This window comes from Notamacropus eugenii, chromosome 5, assembly GCF_028372415.1.
Source record: "Notamacropus eugenii isolate mMacEug1 chromosome 5, mMacEug1.pri_v2, whole genome shotgun sequence".
NCBI lineage: Eukaryota > Metazoa > Chordata > Mammalia > Diprotodontia > Macropodidae > Notamacropus > Notamacropus eugenii.
Genome location: NC_092876.1, coordinates 162166066 through 162187373, shown reverse-complemented (window position 1 = coordinate 162187373; position 21308 = coordinate 162166066). Strand labels below are relative to the sequence as shown.

The window sequence follows — 21308 nt, the reverse complement described above, 5'->3', positions numbered from 1 at the left end:
TATTTCTCTTCTCAGAGGAGGCTGGAGAACAGATTGTTCCTCTTTGCACCAGATGTTCTCCAAATCACAGACAGGAGATCTGACTGGCAACAGGAAGTGGAAGTTGCCTTGCACTGGCCTGGGTGGGAAATCCTGCTACCGGACCTTAGAAGTCTTTTCTCTGGGGTCATGCCCAGCAGAAGATGGAAGGGTATGGTCAGAGGAATGTCTTGCTCCTCTTCTAAACTGAGGCATTAAGAAGTGAAAGTCTTATGCAGGGGAAGTCTGACTGGAGTACATGAAAGTCAGCCAGGTCCCTTGCCACCTTCCCTCAAGGGGCACACTCAGCAGGAAATGGAAGGCACATGGTCAATTTAGCATAAAATATCAAAAAATATCCATCATTAAAGCAGTAACATAGCAATAACAATTGAAGTGGACTTCTACAATCTATAATACTCAGCAAAGGCATCAGTAGTGACTTTTTTTAGTAAAATTTTATTTATTTTGTTACATTTTAAGTTCTGAAGTGTCTCTTTCCTCCCTTTCTCCCCATACCAAATTAGAGAATGGTACCATTTGGCACAGATGTATAGCTGTAGATATATGTAAAACCATACTATGCATACTTCCATGTATCAGTTCTTTCTTCTTTATCATTTCTTTGTCCAGAGGTAGATAGCATCTTCCTTCACAGATCCTTTGTAGTTATTATGAGTTACTCTTCTAACATATAGCTGTTGTTGTATACAATATTCTCCTGAGTCTGCTCATTTCATTTTTCATTATTTCAATTAAGCAAGTTTTTCTATGCTTTTCTAAAATAAACCAACTCATCCTTTCTTACAGTACAGTAGTATTCCATCACAACCAACTACAATTTGTTCAGCCATTCCCCAATTGATGGGCAACTCCTCAATTTCCAATTTTTTGCTACCACAAAGAGAGCTGCTATAAATATTTTGGAACATATAAGATCTTTTCCTTTTTTGCCTGATCACTTTGGAAAACAGATCTATTAGTGGTAAATGCTAGGCCAAAAAAATATATATATATGCATATGTATGTGTGTATGTATGTATATACACAAGTATATGTGTATATGTATGTATCATATATGTATTTTATATATATATATATACACACACACACACACACACACACACACATATATATATATATATATATATATATATATATATATATATATATATATATATATATATATATATGTATAAACTCCTTGGGTATAATTCCAGATTGTTCTCCAAAATGGTTAGAACAATTCACAGTTCCACCAACATGGTATTAGTGTCCCAATTCTCCCACATCACTCAGTAGTGACTCACTTTTGAGGGGAAAAGATAGGTAGATGCTTGGCTCAGAAAGGGATATTAAACTGAGAAATGAGTTGGGCAGATTTCATCATCATTATTATTGTCATTGTTTACCATGAAAGCCCTTGCTTTTCAGTCAACTGAAGAAAAAAAGTGTAGGAAATCATTTTACACTGTAGCTTCTCACCCTTACATGAATGCAAGATACTTAGTTACAATAACTTGGCCTAAAACAATATATAAAGAAGTTGCAAATTTAAGAATTTGACATCAAAGCACTCCAATATGTAAGCAGCTAGGAGGTGGTGCAGTTGGTAAAGTATCAGACAAAGCCAAGAAGACATAAGTTTGAATCCTACCCCAATGTTGTCACATAACTTCTAAGCCTCAGTTTCTTCAGGTAAAATAGGGATCGTAGTAACATCTACTTCACAAGGCTGTTGTAAGGATCAAATAAGATAATACACAGAGAGCTATATAAATGCTAGTTACTGTTATTGTTCTCCTCTGTTTAAAAGAAACTATCTATGACTTCCTTGGTATCAGAAATTGTAAATCACAAATTAGTAGGTAAGGTGTAGGAGCGTAGAAGTTTTTAAAAGGCAGGATCTGAACCCTAGTCTTCTTGACTCCAAGCCCAGGACACTATCCACAATATCATGTTGCCTCTTTCTCTACTTAGTCTATTGCATCATACCAACTCTCTCTTTTCACAAATATTCAAATTCCATAATGCTTGACAAGAATGGATTACTGTAGACTAAGTGGCCAGCTTCTTTTTTCTCTCTGTTAAGGTTTTCCCCCTTTTATAAGTATATGCTAGGGAAAGGCAAGAAGGTATTCTTCAGAGGATGCTAAAAGACTGATTTTTTTTTTTAAAGAAGGTCAATGCCTGATAATGTATAAAAGAAATTCCTTTCGGTTTACTGCCCAAATGCTAAAGATAATTTATTACTACTTTGAAATAACAATTACTGTCTTTTTAGAAAATTCCAGCATATTATTTCTAGTTTGAAATTAAAAATAAAGAAGTTTGGATTCTGTGTTACTAATTTTTCCCCCTTAATCACTGCCTTGTCATGACAGAGGGGTTCATGTAGCTCAATGAAACTATGAGCTATGCTGCTATGGTTACCCAAGACAGACGAGTCATACAAAAGGTGATCCACTGGAGAAAGAAATGACAAATGACTCCAATCTCTTTGCCAAGAAAACCCCATGGACAGTATTAAAATGTTTTTAAAAAAAAAGATGATAACAGAAGATAAGTCCCTCAAGTTAGACAGTGTCCAGTATGCTACTGGGGAAGAGCAGAAGAAAACTACAAGTACTTCCAGTATTCATCAAGTGGCTAAGCCAAAGCTGAAGGGAAGCTCAGCTACAAATACATCTGGTGATGAAAGGTAAATCCAAAGCTATAAAGAACAATGTTGCATAGGAACCTGGAATGTAAGGAACCAAAGTAAGCTGGATGTGCTCGAAGAGGAGACAGAAAGATTAAACAGCAACATCTTGGGTGTCAGTGAACTTAAATAGACTGGAATGGGAGAATTTAATCCAGGTGAGCACTTACATATACTACCGGTGACAAAAAGCCCTTAAAGAAAATGAAGTAACCCTCACAGTCAATTAAAAGGTGAAAAAAGCAGAACTGTGGAATAATCTCAAAAATGACTGAATTATATCTGTTCAAATCCAACGTATCACAAATTAAACTTCACACTAATACAATACAACCACTAATGCCGGAAGCCAAAGGTGATCAGTTCTATAAAGACCTACAACATCTTCTACAAGTTATTTCTAGAAATAACACCCAAAAGAGATGTTATATTCATCACAGGGGATTATAAGGCTAAAGTGGGATGTAGGTTTGTTCAGGAAAGACTAGTACCTCTGGTATGAAGGCTGTTAAGATCTTTTCAGGGCTGCTTTGGTGTCCACATGTTCCACCTAACTCTCACCTGTGGCTCCAAGAAGCAACAGCATGCCCAGTGGCTACACCACAGAAAATCATTTCAGCAGACAGGCTAAACCAAGTTGAGGGTAACCAAGGGGTCTCAAACTTATTGGTGACTTAGGGGTGTGACTACCCAAGCATGTGAAGAATTCCCCTGGTGGAAGGAGCAGATGAGAACAATCTGTTCCAAAGGTCATGAAGACAGCTAAAGCAGGCTGTGGAGTGCTTAGAGATTGATTAGACATCAACTATGCCAAAGTCATTCACTGCACCTTGAGCCATTAACAGTTGTCTTGGGATGGAGCCAAGATGGAGTAGAAGGACACACATACATTAGCTCTTCCCCCACAGCCCATAAAACACCTGTAAAGAAAGACTCTCAACAAATTCTAGACCAGCAGAAGCCACATAACAATGAAGGAGAGGAGATTTCCAGCCCAGGGTGACCTGAAAGGCCCATGGGAAAGGTCTGTCGATTCAGAGAGGAGCTTAGCTCAGCCTTGGCCGAGTGGCACGGCACCAGGAGTACCTGAGCAGGCCATGGGGGTGGAATCCCCAGTAGCAGTAACAGCAGTTTGCAGATCCCTCAACACACAGGCACCAAACATCAGTGAGAGGGTTTTTTCAGCTGGCTGAGAAGGGAGCAGGGTCTTCCCATAGCTCCAGCCTCAGGCAGCAGAGGCAGCATCAGAGAGGCAGCAGGGCTGCAGCAGCTCCCATAGCAGCCTGCATCCATTGTTGGATCTTAAAACCCCTGGGGGAACTGAGCAGCAGATTCTTGCCTCAGCCCTGTGTGGAGGCCCTGCCCCCACCTAAAGCCGCTGGAGGAATTGAGCAGCTTATCTGAATCTCAGCCCCCAGTGCTGGCTTGGTGGAACTGAAGGCCAGGTGGTTGTGAAGAGGAAACTACTACTCACAGATTCTGGGCACAAAAGTTTCTGGTTGCTCCCAGACCAGTGTACACACTTGATTGTGCCACCTTGGAGGAACTGAGATCTTACAGATCTCCAGAGTATACCCTACAGTTGACAAAGGACCCAAAAGTCAAGTAACTGGTTGGGAAATGCCCAAAACAGAGGGAAAAAATAAGACTATAGAAGGTTACTTTCTTGGTGAACAGATATCTTCTTCCATCCTTTCAGATGAGGAAGAACAATGCTTACCATGAGGGAAAGACATAAAAGTCAAGGCTTCTGTATCCCAAACATCCAAAATAAATATTCAATGGTCTCAGGCCATGGAAGAGCTCAAAAAGGATTTTGAAAATCAAGTAAGAGAGGGGGAGGAAAAATTGAGAAGAGAAATGAGAGAGATGCAAGAAAATCATGAAAAGCAAGTCAACAGCTTGCTAAATGAGACCCAAAAAAATGCTAAAGAAAATAACACCTTGAAAAATAGGCTAACTCAACTGGCAAAAGAGGTGCAAAAAACCAGTGAGGAGAAGAATGCTTTAAAAAGCAGAAATAGCCAAATGGAAAATAAGATGCAAAAGCTCACTGAATAAAATCGTTCTTTAAAAGTCAGAATGGAACAGATGGAGGCTAATGACTTTATGAGAAACCAAGAAATCACAAAACAAAACCAAAAGAATGAAAAAATGGAAGATAATGTGAAATACATCAGTGGAAAAACAACTCACCTGGAAAATAGATCCAGGAGAGACAATTTAAAAATTATAGGACTACCTGAAAGCCATGACCAAAAAAAAGAGCCTAGACATCATCTTTCATGAAATTATCAAGGAAAACTGCTCTGATATTCTAGAGCCAGAGGGCAAAATAAATATTGAAAAAATCCACTGATGACCTCCTGGAAGAGATCCAAAAAGAGAAACCCCTAGGAACATTGTAGCCAAATTTCAGAGTTACCAGGTCAAGGAGAAAATATTGCAAGCAGCTAAAAAGAAACAATTTGAGTACTGTGGAAATACAATCAGAATAAAACAAGATCTAGCAGCTTCTACATTAAGGGATCAAAGGGAGTGGAATATGATATTCCTGAAGTCAAAGGAACTAGCACTAAAACCAAGAATCACCTGCCTAGCAAAACTGAGTATAATACTTCAGGGGAAAAAATGGTCTTTCAATGAAATAGAGGACTTTCAAGCATTCTTGAAGAAAAGACCAGAGCTGAAAAGAAAATCCAACTTTCAAACATAAGAATCAAGAGAAGCATCAAAAGGTAAACAGAAAAATCATAAGGGACTTACTAAAGTTGAACTGTTTACATTCCTACATGGAAAGACAATATTTGTAACTCTTGAAACTTTTTTCAGTATTTGAGTAGTTGGTGGAATTACACACACACACACACACACACACACACACACACACACACACACAGAGGGAGAGAGACAGAGAGCACAGGATGAGTTGAATAGGAAGGGATCATATCTAAAAAAAGGAAATTAAGGGGTGAGAGAGGAGTAAATTGGGAGGAGAAAGTGAGAAATGGAATGGAGGAAATTATCTCTCATAAAAGAGGCAAGTTAAAGACTTTTCAATGGAGGGAAAAAGGGGGAGGTGAGAGGGAAAACATGAAGCTTACTCTCATCACATTTGACTCAAGGAAGGAATAAAATGCACTCATTTTGGTATGAAAATTTATCTTACAATACAGGAAAGTGGGGGAGAAGGGGATAAGCAGGGTGGGGGAGATAATAGAAGGGAGGGCAAATGGGAGGAGGGAGCAATTAGAAGTCAACACTCTTGGGGAGGGACAAGGTCAAAAGAGAGAATAGAAGAAATGGGGGGCAGGATAGGATGGAGGGAAATATAGTTAGTCTTACACAACATGACTATTGTGGAAGTCATTTGCAAAACTACACATATATAGTCTATATTGAATTGCTTGCCTTCCCAATTGGGATGGGTGCAGAGGGAGGAAGGAGGAGAAGTTGGAACTCAAAGTTTTAGGAACAACCGTTGAATATTGTTCTTGCATACAACTGGGAAGTAAGAAATACAGGTAATGGGGTATAGAAATTTATCTTGCCCTACAGGAAAAAAAAGAAGATAGGGATAATGGAAGGGAGAGATATTAGAAGGGAGGGCAAATTGGTGGTAGGGGTAATTAGAATGGTCAGTGTTTTGGGGTGGGGGAGGGGAGAGATAGGGAAAAAATTTGGAACTCAAAATTTTGTGGAAATGAATGTTGAAAACTTAAAATAAATAACTTTTTAAAAAAAAGATAAAGCAAAAAAAAAAAAAAAACCAGTTGTCTTGATTCTCTCCTGCCACTGGACTGTGATGACCCTGGAGTGGAGAGCAAGGCTAAAGACCGTGTGCAACTCTGCCTCACTTAAATGAAATTTATGCATGAATCAAAAGACATCACTCATACCATTTTACCATTTTTACCTAACTCAAGTTTCTGTGGCAACAGTCAAATAACAAAGCAGCAACTGCAAATACAATGGGAGGTATAGTCACAATCCCGCACACAAGCAGCCCAGACCACAGTGTCATCTTCTTACTGGAAGCAGCAGTAGGTTTGGCAGCCCCCTGGGTGTCTGAGCAGCCTTTTAAGGATCACACTGGTTACCTTCTGGTGTTAGTAAGGGGCTAGAAAAGGTGCCCTAAAAACTGTCTGCTTACTCAACTCTGGCTCGAGCTCCGCGGCCCGCAGGGATCCCACCCTGCAGTTGAAACAAAAAAAATGTACAGAAACATCTGCAAAGGCAATTCCTCTCACTGTTGGCACATGAAATGTGGGTACACTTAAAGACAACACAAAATCCAGTAGACCTGACAAACAACTCTTATTGCAAGAGAACTCAGCAGGTACCACATCCAAATAGCAACCTTGAGTGAAAGAAGGCTGGCAATTGATGAAGGCCAGCTTACTGAAGTTGGAACCAGATATACATTTTTTTGAAATGGCCACAGAGAAGGGTGTGCTCACCTCAGAGGAAGCTCAAAAGAAAGGTGAGATGCACAAATTTAGAGAATCCACTCCAAATATTCACATGGACTATTTGTGCCCAACCTGTGACAGAACATTCCAAGCTCATATTGGTCTGATCAGCCACAGTAAGACAAGGCAACTTGACTGTAGCAGAGTGATGTCATTTTGGTCCACTTGAGAATGAAGGACAACAACCAACCAACCAACCAGTGCTAAAGTAGGAAATCTAAAGATAACTGGAATAACGGGTAAGTTTGGCCTTGGAGTATAAAATAAAGCAATGCAGAGTTTTATCAAGATAATTTGTTGGTCATAGCAAACACTCTTTTTCAACAATCCAAAATGTCATTTATCTCATGGGTATCACCAGATAGAAATGAGATTGATTGTATATTTTACAGCCAGAAGTAGAGAAGTCAGTTAAAACGAAACCTGAAGCTGACTGTGGTTCAGATCATGAGCTTATTGCAAAATTCAAACTTTTGAAGAAAGTAGGGAAAACCATCAAACCATATAAGTATGATCTAAATAATATCCCTTATGAATATGAAGTAGAGGTGATGAATAGATTTAAGGGATCAGATCTAGTAGAGTGCCTGAAGAATTATGAACAGAGGTTCACAATATTGTACAGGAGGCAGCAACAAAAAACAAAGAAAAAGATGAGCAAAAAACAAAATGGCTAAGGAAAGAAGGGGAAAGAGAAAAGAGAAAGGTAAAATATACCCAGCTGAATGCAGAATTCCAGAGAATAAAAAGGAGAAAAAGGGTTTTCTTATACGAGCAATGCAAAGAAACACAAGAAAACTACAGAATGGGAAAGACAAGGGATCTCTTCATGAAAATTAGAGATCAAGGGAATATTTCATGCAAAAATACAAAATTTTCATGCAAAAAAGACAAAAATGGCAGAGACTTATCAGAAGCAGGAGAAAATGAAGAAGTAGCAAGAATACACAAAAGAACTATAAAAGAAAGATCTTAACATCACCTATAACTATGATGGAATAGTTACTGATCTAGAGCCAGACATCCAGTAGAACACAGTCAAATGGGCCAGAGGAAGCATTGCTAACAAAAAGGCTAGAGAAGGTGATGGAATTTCAGCTGAGCTATTTAAAACCCTAAAAGATGATGCAGTTAAAGTGTTATACTCAAAATGCCAGCATATTTGGAAAACATAACAGTGGCCACCAGATTGGAAAAGATCAGTTTATATCCCAATCCTAAAGAAGGGCAATGCCAAGGAATGTTCAAATTATTGAACAGTTGCATTCATTTCATACGTCAGCAAAGTTATGCTTAAGATTCTGCAAGCAATGCTTCAGCAATATATGAACTGAGAATTATCAGAAAAACAGGCTGGTTTTCAAAGAGGCAGAGACCCCAGACGCCAAACTGCCAACCTTCCCTGGATCATGGAGAAAGCTAAGAAGTTCAAAAAACATATACTTCTGTGTCACTGACCATAGTAAAGCCTTTGACTATGTGAATCACAACAAAATGTTGTGAAAGAATTGGAGTGAGATCAATCACCTCACTTGTCTCCTGAGGAACCTGTATGCGGGCTAAGAAGCAACAGAACCAAAAAGGGAACAACTGATTGAAGGTTGGAAAAGGAGCACAATAAGGCCGTATATTGTCATCTTTTTTACGTAACTTATGTGCAAAGTATATCATGCAAAATGTCAGGCTGAATGAAACAAAAGCCAGAATTAAGACTGCCAGGAGGAATATCAACAACCTCAAATATGCAAATGATACTACTCAGATGGTAGAAAGTGAAGAATTAAGAAGCCTCTTGATGAGGGTGAAAAAGGAGAGTATAAAAGTTGCCTTAAAACTTAACATCAAAAAACACACAAAAAACAAACTAAGATCTTGGCAACTGATCCCATAACTTTCTGGCAAACAGAGGGACAAGAAATAGAAGCAGTGTCGGATGCTATATTCTTGGGCTCAAAGATAACTGCGGATGGTGACTGCAGCCATGAAATCAAAAGATGCTTGCTCCCTGGAAGGGAAGCTATGGCAAATATGTACAGTATACTAAACAGCAGAAACATTACCTTGCTGACAAAAGTTCATATAGTCAAGGCTATGGTTTTTCCAGTAACAATGTATGGCTGTGAGAGTTGGACTATAATGAAAGTGGAGCACCATAGAATTGACACTTTTAAATGGTGATGCTAGCGAAGTCTTTTAAGAGTCCCCTGGACAGCAAGGAGTTCAAAACAGTCAATACTTAAAGAAATTAATTCAGAGTACTCATTGGGAGGTCAAATACTGAAGCTGAAGCTTAAATACTTTGTTAAATACTCACATAATGAGAAGAGAGGACTCACTGGAAAAGACCTTGAAGTTGGGAAAGACTAAAGGCAAAAGGAGAAGGGGGCAACAGAGGATGAGATGGATAGTGTCATGGAAACAACAAATAAGAATTTGGACTGACTTTAAAAGACAGTGGAGGATAGAAGGGCCTAGAGTGCTACAGTCCATGGGGTCACAAAGAGTAACAACAGAACAACTGAACAACTACAACAACGTTACTGAATTAGGACCACTGGCTATAAAACCCTACTTGAAAAGAAATTCCCATGGTACACAGAGAACCTTCATAGAGTAGGCAACAGAATTTAGCTACCAGAAAAGTATCCTTCTTGTCTTTTCTGAAAACTGAAACTCTGTAGATACCAACAGGATTTGTTTTTCTTGTTTCATATTTTTCAATGAGAACTGGAAAGCAAACACAAAGAAGAGAGGGATGTTTGACTGGCATTTGGGGGGAAAAACTAACAAATTATCAATTAAAAAGCTATTACTTAAAAGCAAAATGCAGAAAAGAATTTCTAGTAGAATTTTTTGAGTAACAAAATCAAGTCAAACAACATGTATTTATTGCTCACCTCCTAAGTATCAGGCACTAAGCTAAACACTATACTTGCTGTGAGGATAGAATGAGATATCTGTAGGGCACTTAGCACAGTGCCTAGAATATGGTTGGCACTACATAAATTTTAATAATTATTATTATTATACAGTAAAAAGAATGTAATTTTAACTAAGTCAACAGTTCCTGGGTCAGCAATTCTCCAAATAACATGGTTTAGGTGATTCTTTAAAAAGTAAATTAACTGAAGCAATCTTTTAAAAATTTAATTCTTAGATTTTTAGAAATAGCGATCTTTAGTTAATCTAATGTTTTAAAATTATCCAAAAATATCACATCAAATACCCTAAGATACTTTAAAAGGAAAACTACAAATTAAACTACTGACAACATGTCCCATGTACTTCAGCTGTAGAAAAATTACTATGCTTGTTCATTAATGGTCTCTGGTGATGAAAAAATTGGTACTTATATAGAAACACCTTAAGATGGATAAGTATCAACTGGTTCTGTATAATAAAGTCACATGATTTGAAATTGAGGTTATTCTCATTAAAAGATCATCTTTCATAGCTCTGTTTCATCTGACTTCTTATGGAAATAAGGCATATCTTTTTTAAATCAATGTCTGACCATTTCCTTTTTAATAGCTTTTGATTCCCTACAATTGACTTAAAACTTAGCATTATCTTTTTTGTTTAAAAGATCATAAGGTCCCTCACAAATTTTAAATCTATTTTTCTTAAAAAGAGAAAATAGTGCTCACTAAGAACTGGAGGTTTCCATTGAACAAACCGAGTCACATATGACCTCTGGCCCACATGATTTCAAAGGCAAAAGCCCTGCTTTGGCAGCTTTTCAAGATAAACTCAATGCTTTCTGGACATCTGTATCCAGGTTATTTCCTTCCCCTGGGTGTAATCCAAATTGTATTGGATCAGGTGTTGGTCTCATAGAACAATTTCTTTATAATACTTAAAAAAAACTTTAACATAATTCATCAAGACCCTATTTTTAAGAAGAGGGTAGAGGGAAGAAGAAAGAATAAACATTTATATACCACCTACTATGTAAATCAGCACTGTCAACAACCCTGCTAGACAGGTATTATTATTATCCCCATTTTACAGGTGAGGAAAGTGAGGCAAACAAAGGTTAAGTAACTTAACCAGGGTCATACAGCTACCACATATCTGAAGCTGGATTTTAACTGAGATATTCCTGACTCCAAGCCCAGACTCTACCCATTGCACACCAGCTCTCAGTAAATACCTGTAAACCATAAGCTCTTTGTTTGCATTACCCAAACTTGAGAAAAGAAAATGTTACCTTAAGAAGTCTTTTAAAAAGTGTACTGATAGTCAGCAAACAAGCATTTATTAAGCACTTACTATGTACCAGGAACTGTGCAAAATATGGAAACTACTCTTAAAGAGTTCACATTCTGATACAAAAGACAACAAGCAAATAACTATGTACATACAAAATATTTAGTGTAAATAGAAGGTATGGATGAGACTTGGGGGAGGAAAGCATCCGAAAGGACAAAGGGAAAGGCTTCCTCCAGAGGTTGAGATTCAAGTTGAGTCTTGTAGGATGCCAAGGAAACTATTCTAGTGGATGTGGGGAAGAGCCAGTAAAAACCCACAGAGGTGGGTAATGGATTGTCATGTGTGAGGAACAGCAATTACATGAATGTAGATGGATTGTAGAGTTCATAGAGGGGAGTAAAATGTAAAATTAAAAAGACAGAAAGAAGCCAGGTTGTAAAAGGCTTTATAATTAATGCCGTGTATTACTACTACTACTACTACTATAGCCAATAATTTGTAAGACTTCTACTAATAAGTTTAGTGGACACAGTGCTAGAGTTGGAGTCAGGAAGACTTGAGTTCAAATCACGGTTAGTTATGTGACACTGGACAAGTCACTTAACCTCCCTCTCCCAGCCTGTTTCCTCATCTATAAAATGGCATCTATCTCACAGGGTTCTTGTGAAGATCAAATGAGATAACATATGAAAAGCATTAACCTTAAAGTGCTACATAAACGCTAGCTATTTACCATAAATACCATAAGTTCATTTAGCAAACTTCAATCACTTTTGTTAGAAATACTATATACTAATTGGCAAAAATGTAATAACAGGCATTGTGAGCAAGGAACCTGGGAGTCAAAAGTGCTGAGGTCAAGTCATGGCTATGCCAAGATATGTGATCTTGGGTAAATAACTTCCCTCTCTAAGCCTCAGTTTTCTTATTAAAATGAGGGAATTAAGCCAAAAGATCTCTAAGGTTTGTTTCAGTTCTAATATTCTGTATATGTAAAACATAAAACAGTAAGTGAATCCATAAACGCATATTTAAAAAAAAAAAACTGAGATGCATCTCAGTTTCAAACTGACTTATGTACTTTAGTAAACCATTTTACCAACTGTAACTTTGCTCCTGTTTAAATAGTAATTTCTACCTAATTCACTATAGTAGATACTATTATAGATATTCTCAATGGAAGTTTAAAGATCATTTAACAATTCTGAATTAATTTAAATTAATCCTCAGTTCATAAATAACTTCAGTGGTAGAAAATGGTACTAATAATGCCAAGGTCACTATTTGAATTTCCATATAGGAGAGTCAGCTTCACTTTTTTTTCCCAATCCCCACTGAATCCACCACTAATTCTGACTGGCTGCCAACAGTACAAGGGAAATAGAAAAAATACATAAATGGTACATCACAAATCCATTATCACTACTGGAAAAACAACTCAAAGCACAGATCCTTTTGGTAAGAGGTCACCTTAAGGATGCAACTAGGGAGAAGCTGATAAAAGAATGTTTTCAGATATTTGAGTAACCTCTGCTTCAAAAGACTATTAAGGCTCATTAGAAGTCAGAAACAATCAATTCATATTTGCTTTATTCAGACAATGTGCTCTCCAAGCACATATGCAACAAAAAAATATAATTAAGGAACACTTAAATGTGCAATGAATTAGCAGCAAGTTCAAAAAAAAATAAAGGTATTTGTCAACTGACAAGAAATATTTCAAGCAACCTAAAACTTTCTATCAGAAAACAAAGTGTCATTAGTCATTTCCTTCATCCAGCTGTTTATTATAGGTGTGCAACACATGCACATGCACACACTTTTTCAGTAGACAGACCTAAGCGCCAGTGACTTGTAAATGTAATTTGTGATGGCCCATAGAATACAAGACTCAGAATAGCAAGGAGTCTTAGAAGTTCTACTTTCATATCTCATGTAGGAATTCCCTCTTATAATATACTTGACAGGTGGAGATACAGCTTTGATTGCTTCCGGTGAAAAAGAATACAGTTAGCATCTCACAAAAGCGCAATTCCATTAGTATTTATTAAGCTCTTTAAAATTTACAAAGCATTTTCTCAATAAAAAACCCTATGACAAAGGTAATATGACTACTGTTTTCCCTATTTTGCAGATGAGAAAACCGAATGCAGATTCAGTGTTCTTTCTTCTAATTCCATCTTGGAGCAGTGCTGATCATTAAGAAATTCTTAACATTGAGCTCAGAGCTGCTTCTCTATACCTTTCACCTTCTAGTCCTTGTTCTTTGCTCCAGAACCACAAGGATGAAGTTTAAACTACAAAATTGATTGCAATGAAATAGAATGATATAGATAGAGAGGTTCTGCCCAGAATAACTAGGACAAGGGAGGTAGAAAGATAGAAGAGGCAGAGATAGGGAGGATCAAGTGCAAATAAAAGAAAGTAAAGCACGAGATGTGACACAGCCAAAACAAGGTTTGTATCAAAAGTCAGAGCCTTAGCAAGAGGGCTAGTTCAAGACATTTCTGGGAGTAGGACTTTGGAAGGATACAACAACCGTTTCACAGAATCAGAGGACTTCCTAAAAAGAGGGTTTGGAGGTTCTTGCTTTTGAGGGTTTTTTTTTTTTGGTTTGTTTCTGCCTGAATCTAGAGATTGTATATATTATCAGCCAAAAGGGGCCTTGCTTCCTCAAGATGGCTGCTGCTGAATCAGAGTGGAATTAAGACAAATAAATCTAGATAAAGCTAAATTAATTCCAACAAACATGTGTTAAGCACCTACTCATATATGTAATGGACTATGCTAGGATTCTACTGGCCTCAGTAACCATGCTGCATACATGGCCCTATACTCCTTACTCAGAAATTACTCAGACAGTAGTCAAGTTGTTATTATCTGGTTAAGTGTGTGACATTCCAGAAGACTCACAATAGAAGATACATGTGGGGGAGGGGGCACTGGGAAGAGAAAGAAGAGCAAAGATGTAGGGAGGATTGTAAGGAGAATTGCGGAGAAAAGTTATCTTCTTAAGATCAAAATCTAAATGAGAAAACCCCTTTTAGTCATGTGGGTGGACAGGAGATAAAACCAGTTGTAAACAAAAGAGCCTTCTATTTAGAGTGATCCTAACATTTTGTTATAAAGAGATGAAAGCTATCACTGAATTCTGTCACTTAAACAGCATATTCTACAATGATGTACAAACTAAAAAATCAAAACTCAAATGATGATGACTAATATGCCCTAAGCTGACAGGTAGGGGGTACTTCTGCTCTTCAGTAGTTTTCAATTGTGTAGTTTGGGGTAATCTTGGCAGAGATACTGGAGAGGTCTGCCATTTTCCTTCTCCTGTTCATTTTGCAGATGAAGAAACTGAGGCAAACAGGATTAAGTAACCTGCTCAAGGTCACATAGCTAGTAAATGTCTGAGGCCAGATTATGAGTCTTCCTGATTCCAGGTCTAGCACTCTCTCCACCGTATCACCTAGCTGTCCCCAAGCTGCTAGGTGTGCCAAAAATGTATCTTTAAGCTCCCAACCACTAAAAGTCAACAGTTTTCTCTGAACCAATTTGTAACAGTTATTATGATACACATAACTTGTAACACCTGTCAAATCTCACATACTGAGCAACCTCCTATCAACTTAATCTATTACTATACTGATATCATATGGAAGAACACTAACAATAGGACTCCTGGAATTGGCCAGTTTCTTGGCATTAAAGTGAAAACTTTTTGCATCACATACATGTTGGGGTTATAGTGTGTAAAGAATAAAAAATAACAATAAGCTTACCCAGCTGGTGAATAGTGAGCTGCATAGGAAAATAGTAAATAAGTAAGTCAAAAGAAACTTTATTTTAGGGGTTCATGGAAGGACAGCCATAAGCAACATTAACAACCGTGGATAGCCAGGAAACAACTATATCAACTGAATAGCATGGCTATAGTACACAAAAATAAAGTTATTTTCTAAACAAGAGTCTAGGAGACAACATTAAAAGCAGTGAGGGTATTTTGAAGAGTAGCAATTTAATAAAGGTGATACTTCACAAATGTTGTGTGAACACAGTTCATATGCACAAAACAAAATTCATCATCACAATGGTATGATCTTAAAAAATAGGTAGCAGTACAGGCCAGTATCATGTTATGATTTAAACAAAGAACCCGAGGCAACCTACAGATAAACACATATTATAAATGTATAATAAGCCATTTTAGCAAGTAAAACGGAGGCCATCTAAGGAATAGCAGAAGTGCTTTCAGACAGTGGAGCTGAATATGTGGGCAATATATTTGACTTTACATTTTCTATCCACTGGAGTGAAAACAGAAACATGCAGTAACATAGTTTTTATTTTGACACAAATTCATCTGCATCAATGATATTTTTTTCCTGCAAATAAACTGAAATAGGAATTTATCAAGTGGATTCTTGTATAAAGAGCACAAAGTGACAAAGTAAACTGTTTTTTCAGTTGTCATTTTACAAAAAATACACAGGCTTTTCAAAGACAATTCTCATATCTACTTTTTATAAAAGCAAAAGGCATGATGGCAAAATGTAATTCAAAGAATTCATTTCTACAAATGTTTGCAATAAGGTGGTCCAAGAGTTTGCTTTATGACAGTCTAACTTAACAGAAGGTAAAAACATGGAGAATTCTAACGAATGGACAATTAACATGTTTAAGGAGGTTTACTCTTCCCTTGCCTTCCAATATCAGGTACCTTAAACTAAATTCAAATGAGTACTGGGTTTCATCCAGCTTATTATCAAATTCTCTAATAGATACCTATAATTGCTGATAATTATATTAAGGATTAAAGTGAGGACCAAAAATTTTATATTCTAGACATGAGAAGGGCAAAAATGACATTATTTTCTAGAAGATTTTGAGCTGAGCCCTTAGTCTGACTCTCATCTATTTTTCCAGCCTTATTTTCTCACTATTCCCCTTCATATATTCTATCTTCCAGTCAAACTGTCCCAAACTCAAAATTACATCTCCTAACTCCAGACATTCACAAATGCCGTTCCCAAATCATAAAATGTGCTCCCTTCCTATCTTCCAGTCAAATGGATTCTTATTGTTAGACATTTCAGAGCCCACCTCTGGGCCTTTGTAGTAACTGTTACTCATTTCTGGAATGCCCTCCCTCCTCATTTCCCCATTTCAGAATCCCTTGCTTTCTTCAAAACTCAGTTCAAGGTCTGGCTTCTACATGGAGACTTTTCATCCTAATCACGCCAGCTGCAGGTGCTTCCCCTCAAAAAACTATCTTGCATCTATACTGTATACACTTATGTAAAATATTTTGTATATGGTGGCCTTCCCAGTAAACTATAAATTCCTCAAGCATAGGCCTGGCACAGAACAGGCACTTAATAAATGGTTATTGATTGACTGATTTTTGTTTCTCAGAATCTTCATCTTCATTTAAGGCTCAACTGAATTGTCACATGCTTCATGAAGTCTTCCTTGATTTTTCCAACTGTTAATCCTTTCTCCTGCCTATTTTCCTTGTTCATGAAGCATCCCCCCTCTTCATAGGGTATAAGCTGTTTGAGATCCAGAACAGTCTCATTCTTGTCTTCTTTTGTCTTTATATCATAACACAAGAGCCCAACCAGTGTCTTTCATATAGAAGGTATTCAGTAAATGCTTGTTGAATTGAAATTATCAAATTTGCAGATGGCATAACATTAAGAAAGGTGGATAACACTAATAATAGAATCAGGTTCCAAAAATACCACAAGAGAACAAAAAGCTGTATCAAATACAATTAGATGAAATGAAATAGGAATAAGTGTAAATAAAATTTTATTGTTGTTCTTATTGTTTTTAACCCTAAATATAGGATGGGGGAAACATAAATAGGTAGCAGTTCTTTAGCAAACAAAAAAACAGATCTGAGTATTTTAGTGGACTGAAAGTTCAAAATATGTCAGTGGAATGACACAGTAGTCAAAAAAAAACCAAACCTAAGCTACTGTAATCTTAAAAAAAACCTTAAGCTACATTAAGAGAAGCATAGTACTCAGAACTAAAGAGGTAATTGTATCAGTGTGCTCTTGTCCTGATCAGTTTCATTTCTGGGCATCACATTTTAGTAAAAATACTGATGGGTCGGAAAAATGTCCAGAGAAGAGTAACTGCATTGAAAGGCCTCAGATAAAGCCACATGAAGACTGCTGAAGGGGCAAAGAATGTTTAGTATGATAAAAAATGATTTGAGAGACCTAATAGCTGTCTACAGGTAATCTAAAGGGTTTTCATATGGAGAAGAACAGTTTAGCCCACAGAGGCAGAACGAGGAGTAAACCTGCAATGAGGGAAATCTGAGTTTCATGAAAGGAAAATTTCCTGGCTAGAGCAGTACAAAAGTAGAATGGTCTGTCTTAGAAGGCAGTGAGTTCCCCCTGTGTAGAGGCTGTCAGACAAAGCTGGATAATCACTTGTTGGGACTTATTCAGTCACGGGATGACCTTGATGGCCTTCAAAGTTCCTTCTAAATCTGAAAGTTTTAGGATTTTATGTGATTGTATCCAGACAAAAGTTCTACTCATTTAAACACTGTCCAGAGTAGCAAAGGGTATCTACAGGTAGAGTCTTTTTTTTTTTGGAAAAAGTTTTACACCTCAAGTTTCCAGGTAGGTAAGCATCATAATTTTTTTTAAAAGAGTAAGCACATATGCACACATGACATTCAACTACAGATTGTTTTTAATTGCAGTTGTTCAAAAAAGTATACCTCAGAAGACAGGTTTAAAATCTAGCCATTAACACAAGCTGTGTGACGAAGTATGTGTCTCTGAATTTCTCTGAACATCAGTTTTCATATCTACAAGATGGGAATAGGATCAAAGATATAGATCTGGAAAGGAACTCAAAAGGCATCTAGTCCAACCTCTTCATTCTACAAATGAGTTTGATGTGAATAGAAAGATAACCCATACTAGTCAGAAAACTGAGATGAGGTGGATGAGGAAACTGAGGATACAGAAAAGCTTAGTGACTTGTCCAAGGTCAAATAGAGAGTAAGCATCAGAGAGTAAATTGTGAAGATCTAATAATATGTTATAAAGTGCTATATAAAGTAAACTATAATCTGTATGCAATTCTAAACCACAGTTTGGAATCTGTATTTTGCTTATACAGTTTTAACGTCTAAATCTGCTGTTGTATTTCTAAATAATTTTTAAACTTTTTTCTTAGTAATCATTAGCAATTTTTAAAGTTATTTTTAAACAAATACTTAACACTAATATTGAAAAAACAATCAAATTCAAAGAAAGCTAAGTTCTTACTCTCTTGCATAATTTCAGATTTAAGTACCAAAACGCATGAACTGCTTAATATGTGATACTTCTTCATTCTTTGGACTATTTTACATTAGCAAACAGAATGACAGAACACTAGACTTAGAATCAGGAAGACCTCAGTTCAAATCATGGCTCAGCTACTTATTAACTCTGGGCAAATCACTCGACCTCTCTGAGTCTCAGTTCCTCAGCAGTAAAATGAGAGTAGCTTTGAGCTCTAAAAATCTGATCCTAATTTATGATGTTTCTAATCCATTTGCAAATTCGATGTTCCCAAACCTTTTTAGGATTATATAACAAATGGACCACTTCAATTACTTTTTTTTCCCACTTAAAAAAAAACTATTTCAAGACATATGAGATTTCAATGACCCACAAGCTTCCCGCTATTATTCACAAAGAACTTTGCTGGGAAACCTGCGACTTAATAATCTAAGACTTTCTTCCATACTTCCAAAATGTTAAAAACAAACACAAAACCCCAACAATCCTATCAAGCACTCAGGCCATCAGAAAAACTGAAGAGATGGGAGCAGGGGGTAAGAAAAATGCCCTCTCATTTGGCCTACCTGATACATTCTCTAAGGGGGTTTCCTTTCTCCATTCACTCCCTCAGAGGTGAGGGCTGCCCAGGAATCCCAGAACCTAAACTTTGGTCTGGGGAGTTAGAAGAAAAAAAAAAGAGTAAGGGCGTTTCCATGACAACCCTTAACAGAAGCAGGGGGAAAGAGTTTCTTGAGAGAGCACGAGGAGGGAGAAGGGAGAGATGGGAAATAAGAGTGAAGGAAAGAGGAAAGGGATGGGAAAGGAGGCACGAAGGAAATTGGAAAGAGATGGGAAAGTAAAAATGAAGGAGGAAAGGGATGGGAAAGGAGGCATGAAGGAAGGAGGAAAAGAGTGAGAAAGGAGGAATGAAAGGAGGAAAAGGGTGGGAAAGAAGGAACGGAATCGCTTGTCAGATGTGTAAAGTGCCCAGGATGCCAACTGAGGGTCCCTGCCAGGGGGTGGGAGAGGATGAAGCAGCCCGGGACGGGGGAGGCGGGCAGAGCCCGGGACGCCCTGGTGGGGCTGGAGCCGGGCCCGCGGGAGCAGAAAGGCGGGCTCCGCGGGGCCGGGGCTCCGGGGGACCGGGGTTCAGCGGGGCTCAGCGGGGCCGGGGCTCGGCTCAGCGGGGCCGGGGCTCGGCTCAGCGGGGCCGGGGCTCAGCGGGGCCGGGGCTCGGCTCAGCGGGGCCGGGGCTCAGCGGGGCCGGGGCTCAGCGGGGCCGGGGCTCGCCCGCTTACCTGGACAGAGAGTCGACGCTGGGCGGCCGCGCTGCCGCGGGCTGGGAGCCCAGACTCTCGCAGCTGGAGCTCCTCTCCATGGCGCGGCCGTTCGAGAGCTAGGCTGGGCGGCGGCGGCAGCGGACAGGAGGAGCCGCGGTCAGCCCCGAGCCTCCCAGCCCCACCGCAGACAGGAAGCGGCCATGTTCGCCCAGACTGCACCGCGAGAGAGCTGGGGCTGCGGGAGGGGGCTCGCCCGGAGCTGGAGGAGCGCCCTCCCCCTGGTCCGCCCCCGGCTCCCTCCTCCTGAGGGGTTAGCGAGGCCAGACACCTTAGAGATGGAGATGGGGATGGGGCTTTCTGGGTGACACCGGGGAGGGGGAGGGGGAGAGGGACATAGGATGGGGCTGTGAGTCAGAGTGAGGGGAAAACGGGAGAAGGCATGACTGGGGTTGTAAAAAGGTCAGGGAGGTGTGGTTGGAAGTGAGTGGGGCAATGCTGATAAGTAAGGGACAAAGTAGGGCAGTGGCTGGCGGGCTGGGCCTGAAGTCAAGAAGATTCATCTTCCTGAATTTAAAGCTGGCCTCAGAGGCTTGCTAGCTAGCAAGGTGACCCTGGGCAAGTCACTTAACCCTGTTTGCCTCAGTTTCCTTATCTGTAAATTGAGCATGAGAAGGAAATGCAAACCACTCTGGTATCTGCCAAAAAAAAAATTCCAAATGGAGTTGCAGAGAGTCAAACACAACAGAACACACACAAGCGATAAAAGTGGGGTGCAGAAAAGAGAACAAGTACAAGTCATTCCCCAATTGATAAATGGTCAAAGGATATGAACAGGCAATTTTCAGAGGAAGAAATTAAAGATATCTATAATCATATGAAAAAATGCTCTAAATCACTTTTGATTAGAGAGATGCAAATCAAAACAACTCTGAGGTACCACATCACACCTATAAGATTGGCAAACATGACAGAACAAGAAAATGATAAATGCTGGAGAGGATATGGGAGAGTTGGAACACTAATTCATTGTTGGTGGAGCTGCGAGCGCATCCAACCATTCTGGAGAGCAATTTGGAACTATGCCCAAAGGGCTACAAAAATGTGCATCCCCTTTGACCCAGCAATAGCACTACTAGGACCGTATCCCCAAGAGATCATAAAAATGGGAAAGGGTCCCACATGTACAAAAATATTTATAGCAGCACTCTATGTAGTTGCCAAAAACTGGAAGTCAAGGGGATGTCCATCAATTGGGGAATGGCTGAATAAATTATGGTATATGAATGTAATGGAGTACTGTTGTGCCATAAGAAATGATGAACAA

General features: G+C 38.7%; 1 protein-coding gene across 2 annotated transcripts in view; it reads right to left on the bottom strand.

Annotated features, from left to right (window-relative positions):
- Positions 1-20223, bottom strand: part of MTMR2 (myotubularin related protein 2) — a 126360-nt gene extending 106137 nt beyond the window's left edge. The window contains exons 1-2 of one of the 2 annotated variants that reach the window (XM_072616391.1): positions 20003-20201; positions 19289-19376 (exon numbers count right to left, since the gene is read on the bottom strand). In XM_072616391.1, the coding sequence (XP_072472492.1) occupies positions 19289-19323 (35 nt within the window). In that variant the 5' untranslated portion in view covers positions 19324-19376; positions 20003-20201. Of the gene's footprint in view, positions 1-19288; positions 19377-20002 lie in introns of both variants that reach the window. The other variant, XM_072616390.1, reaches the window with a different exon arrangement.
- Between the last annotated feature and the right edge of the window lie 1085 nt (positions 20224-21308).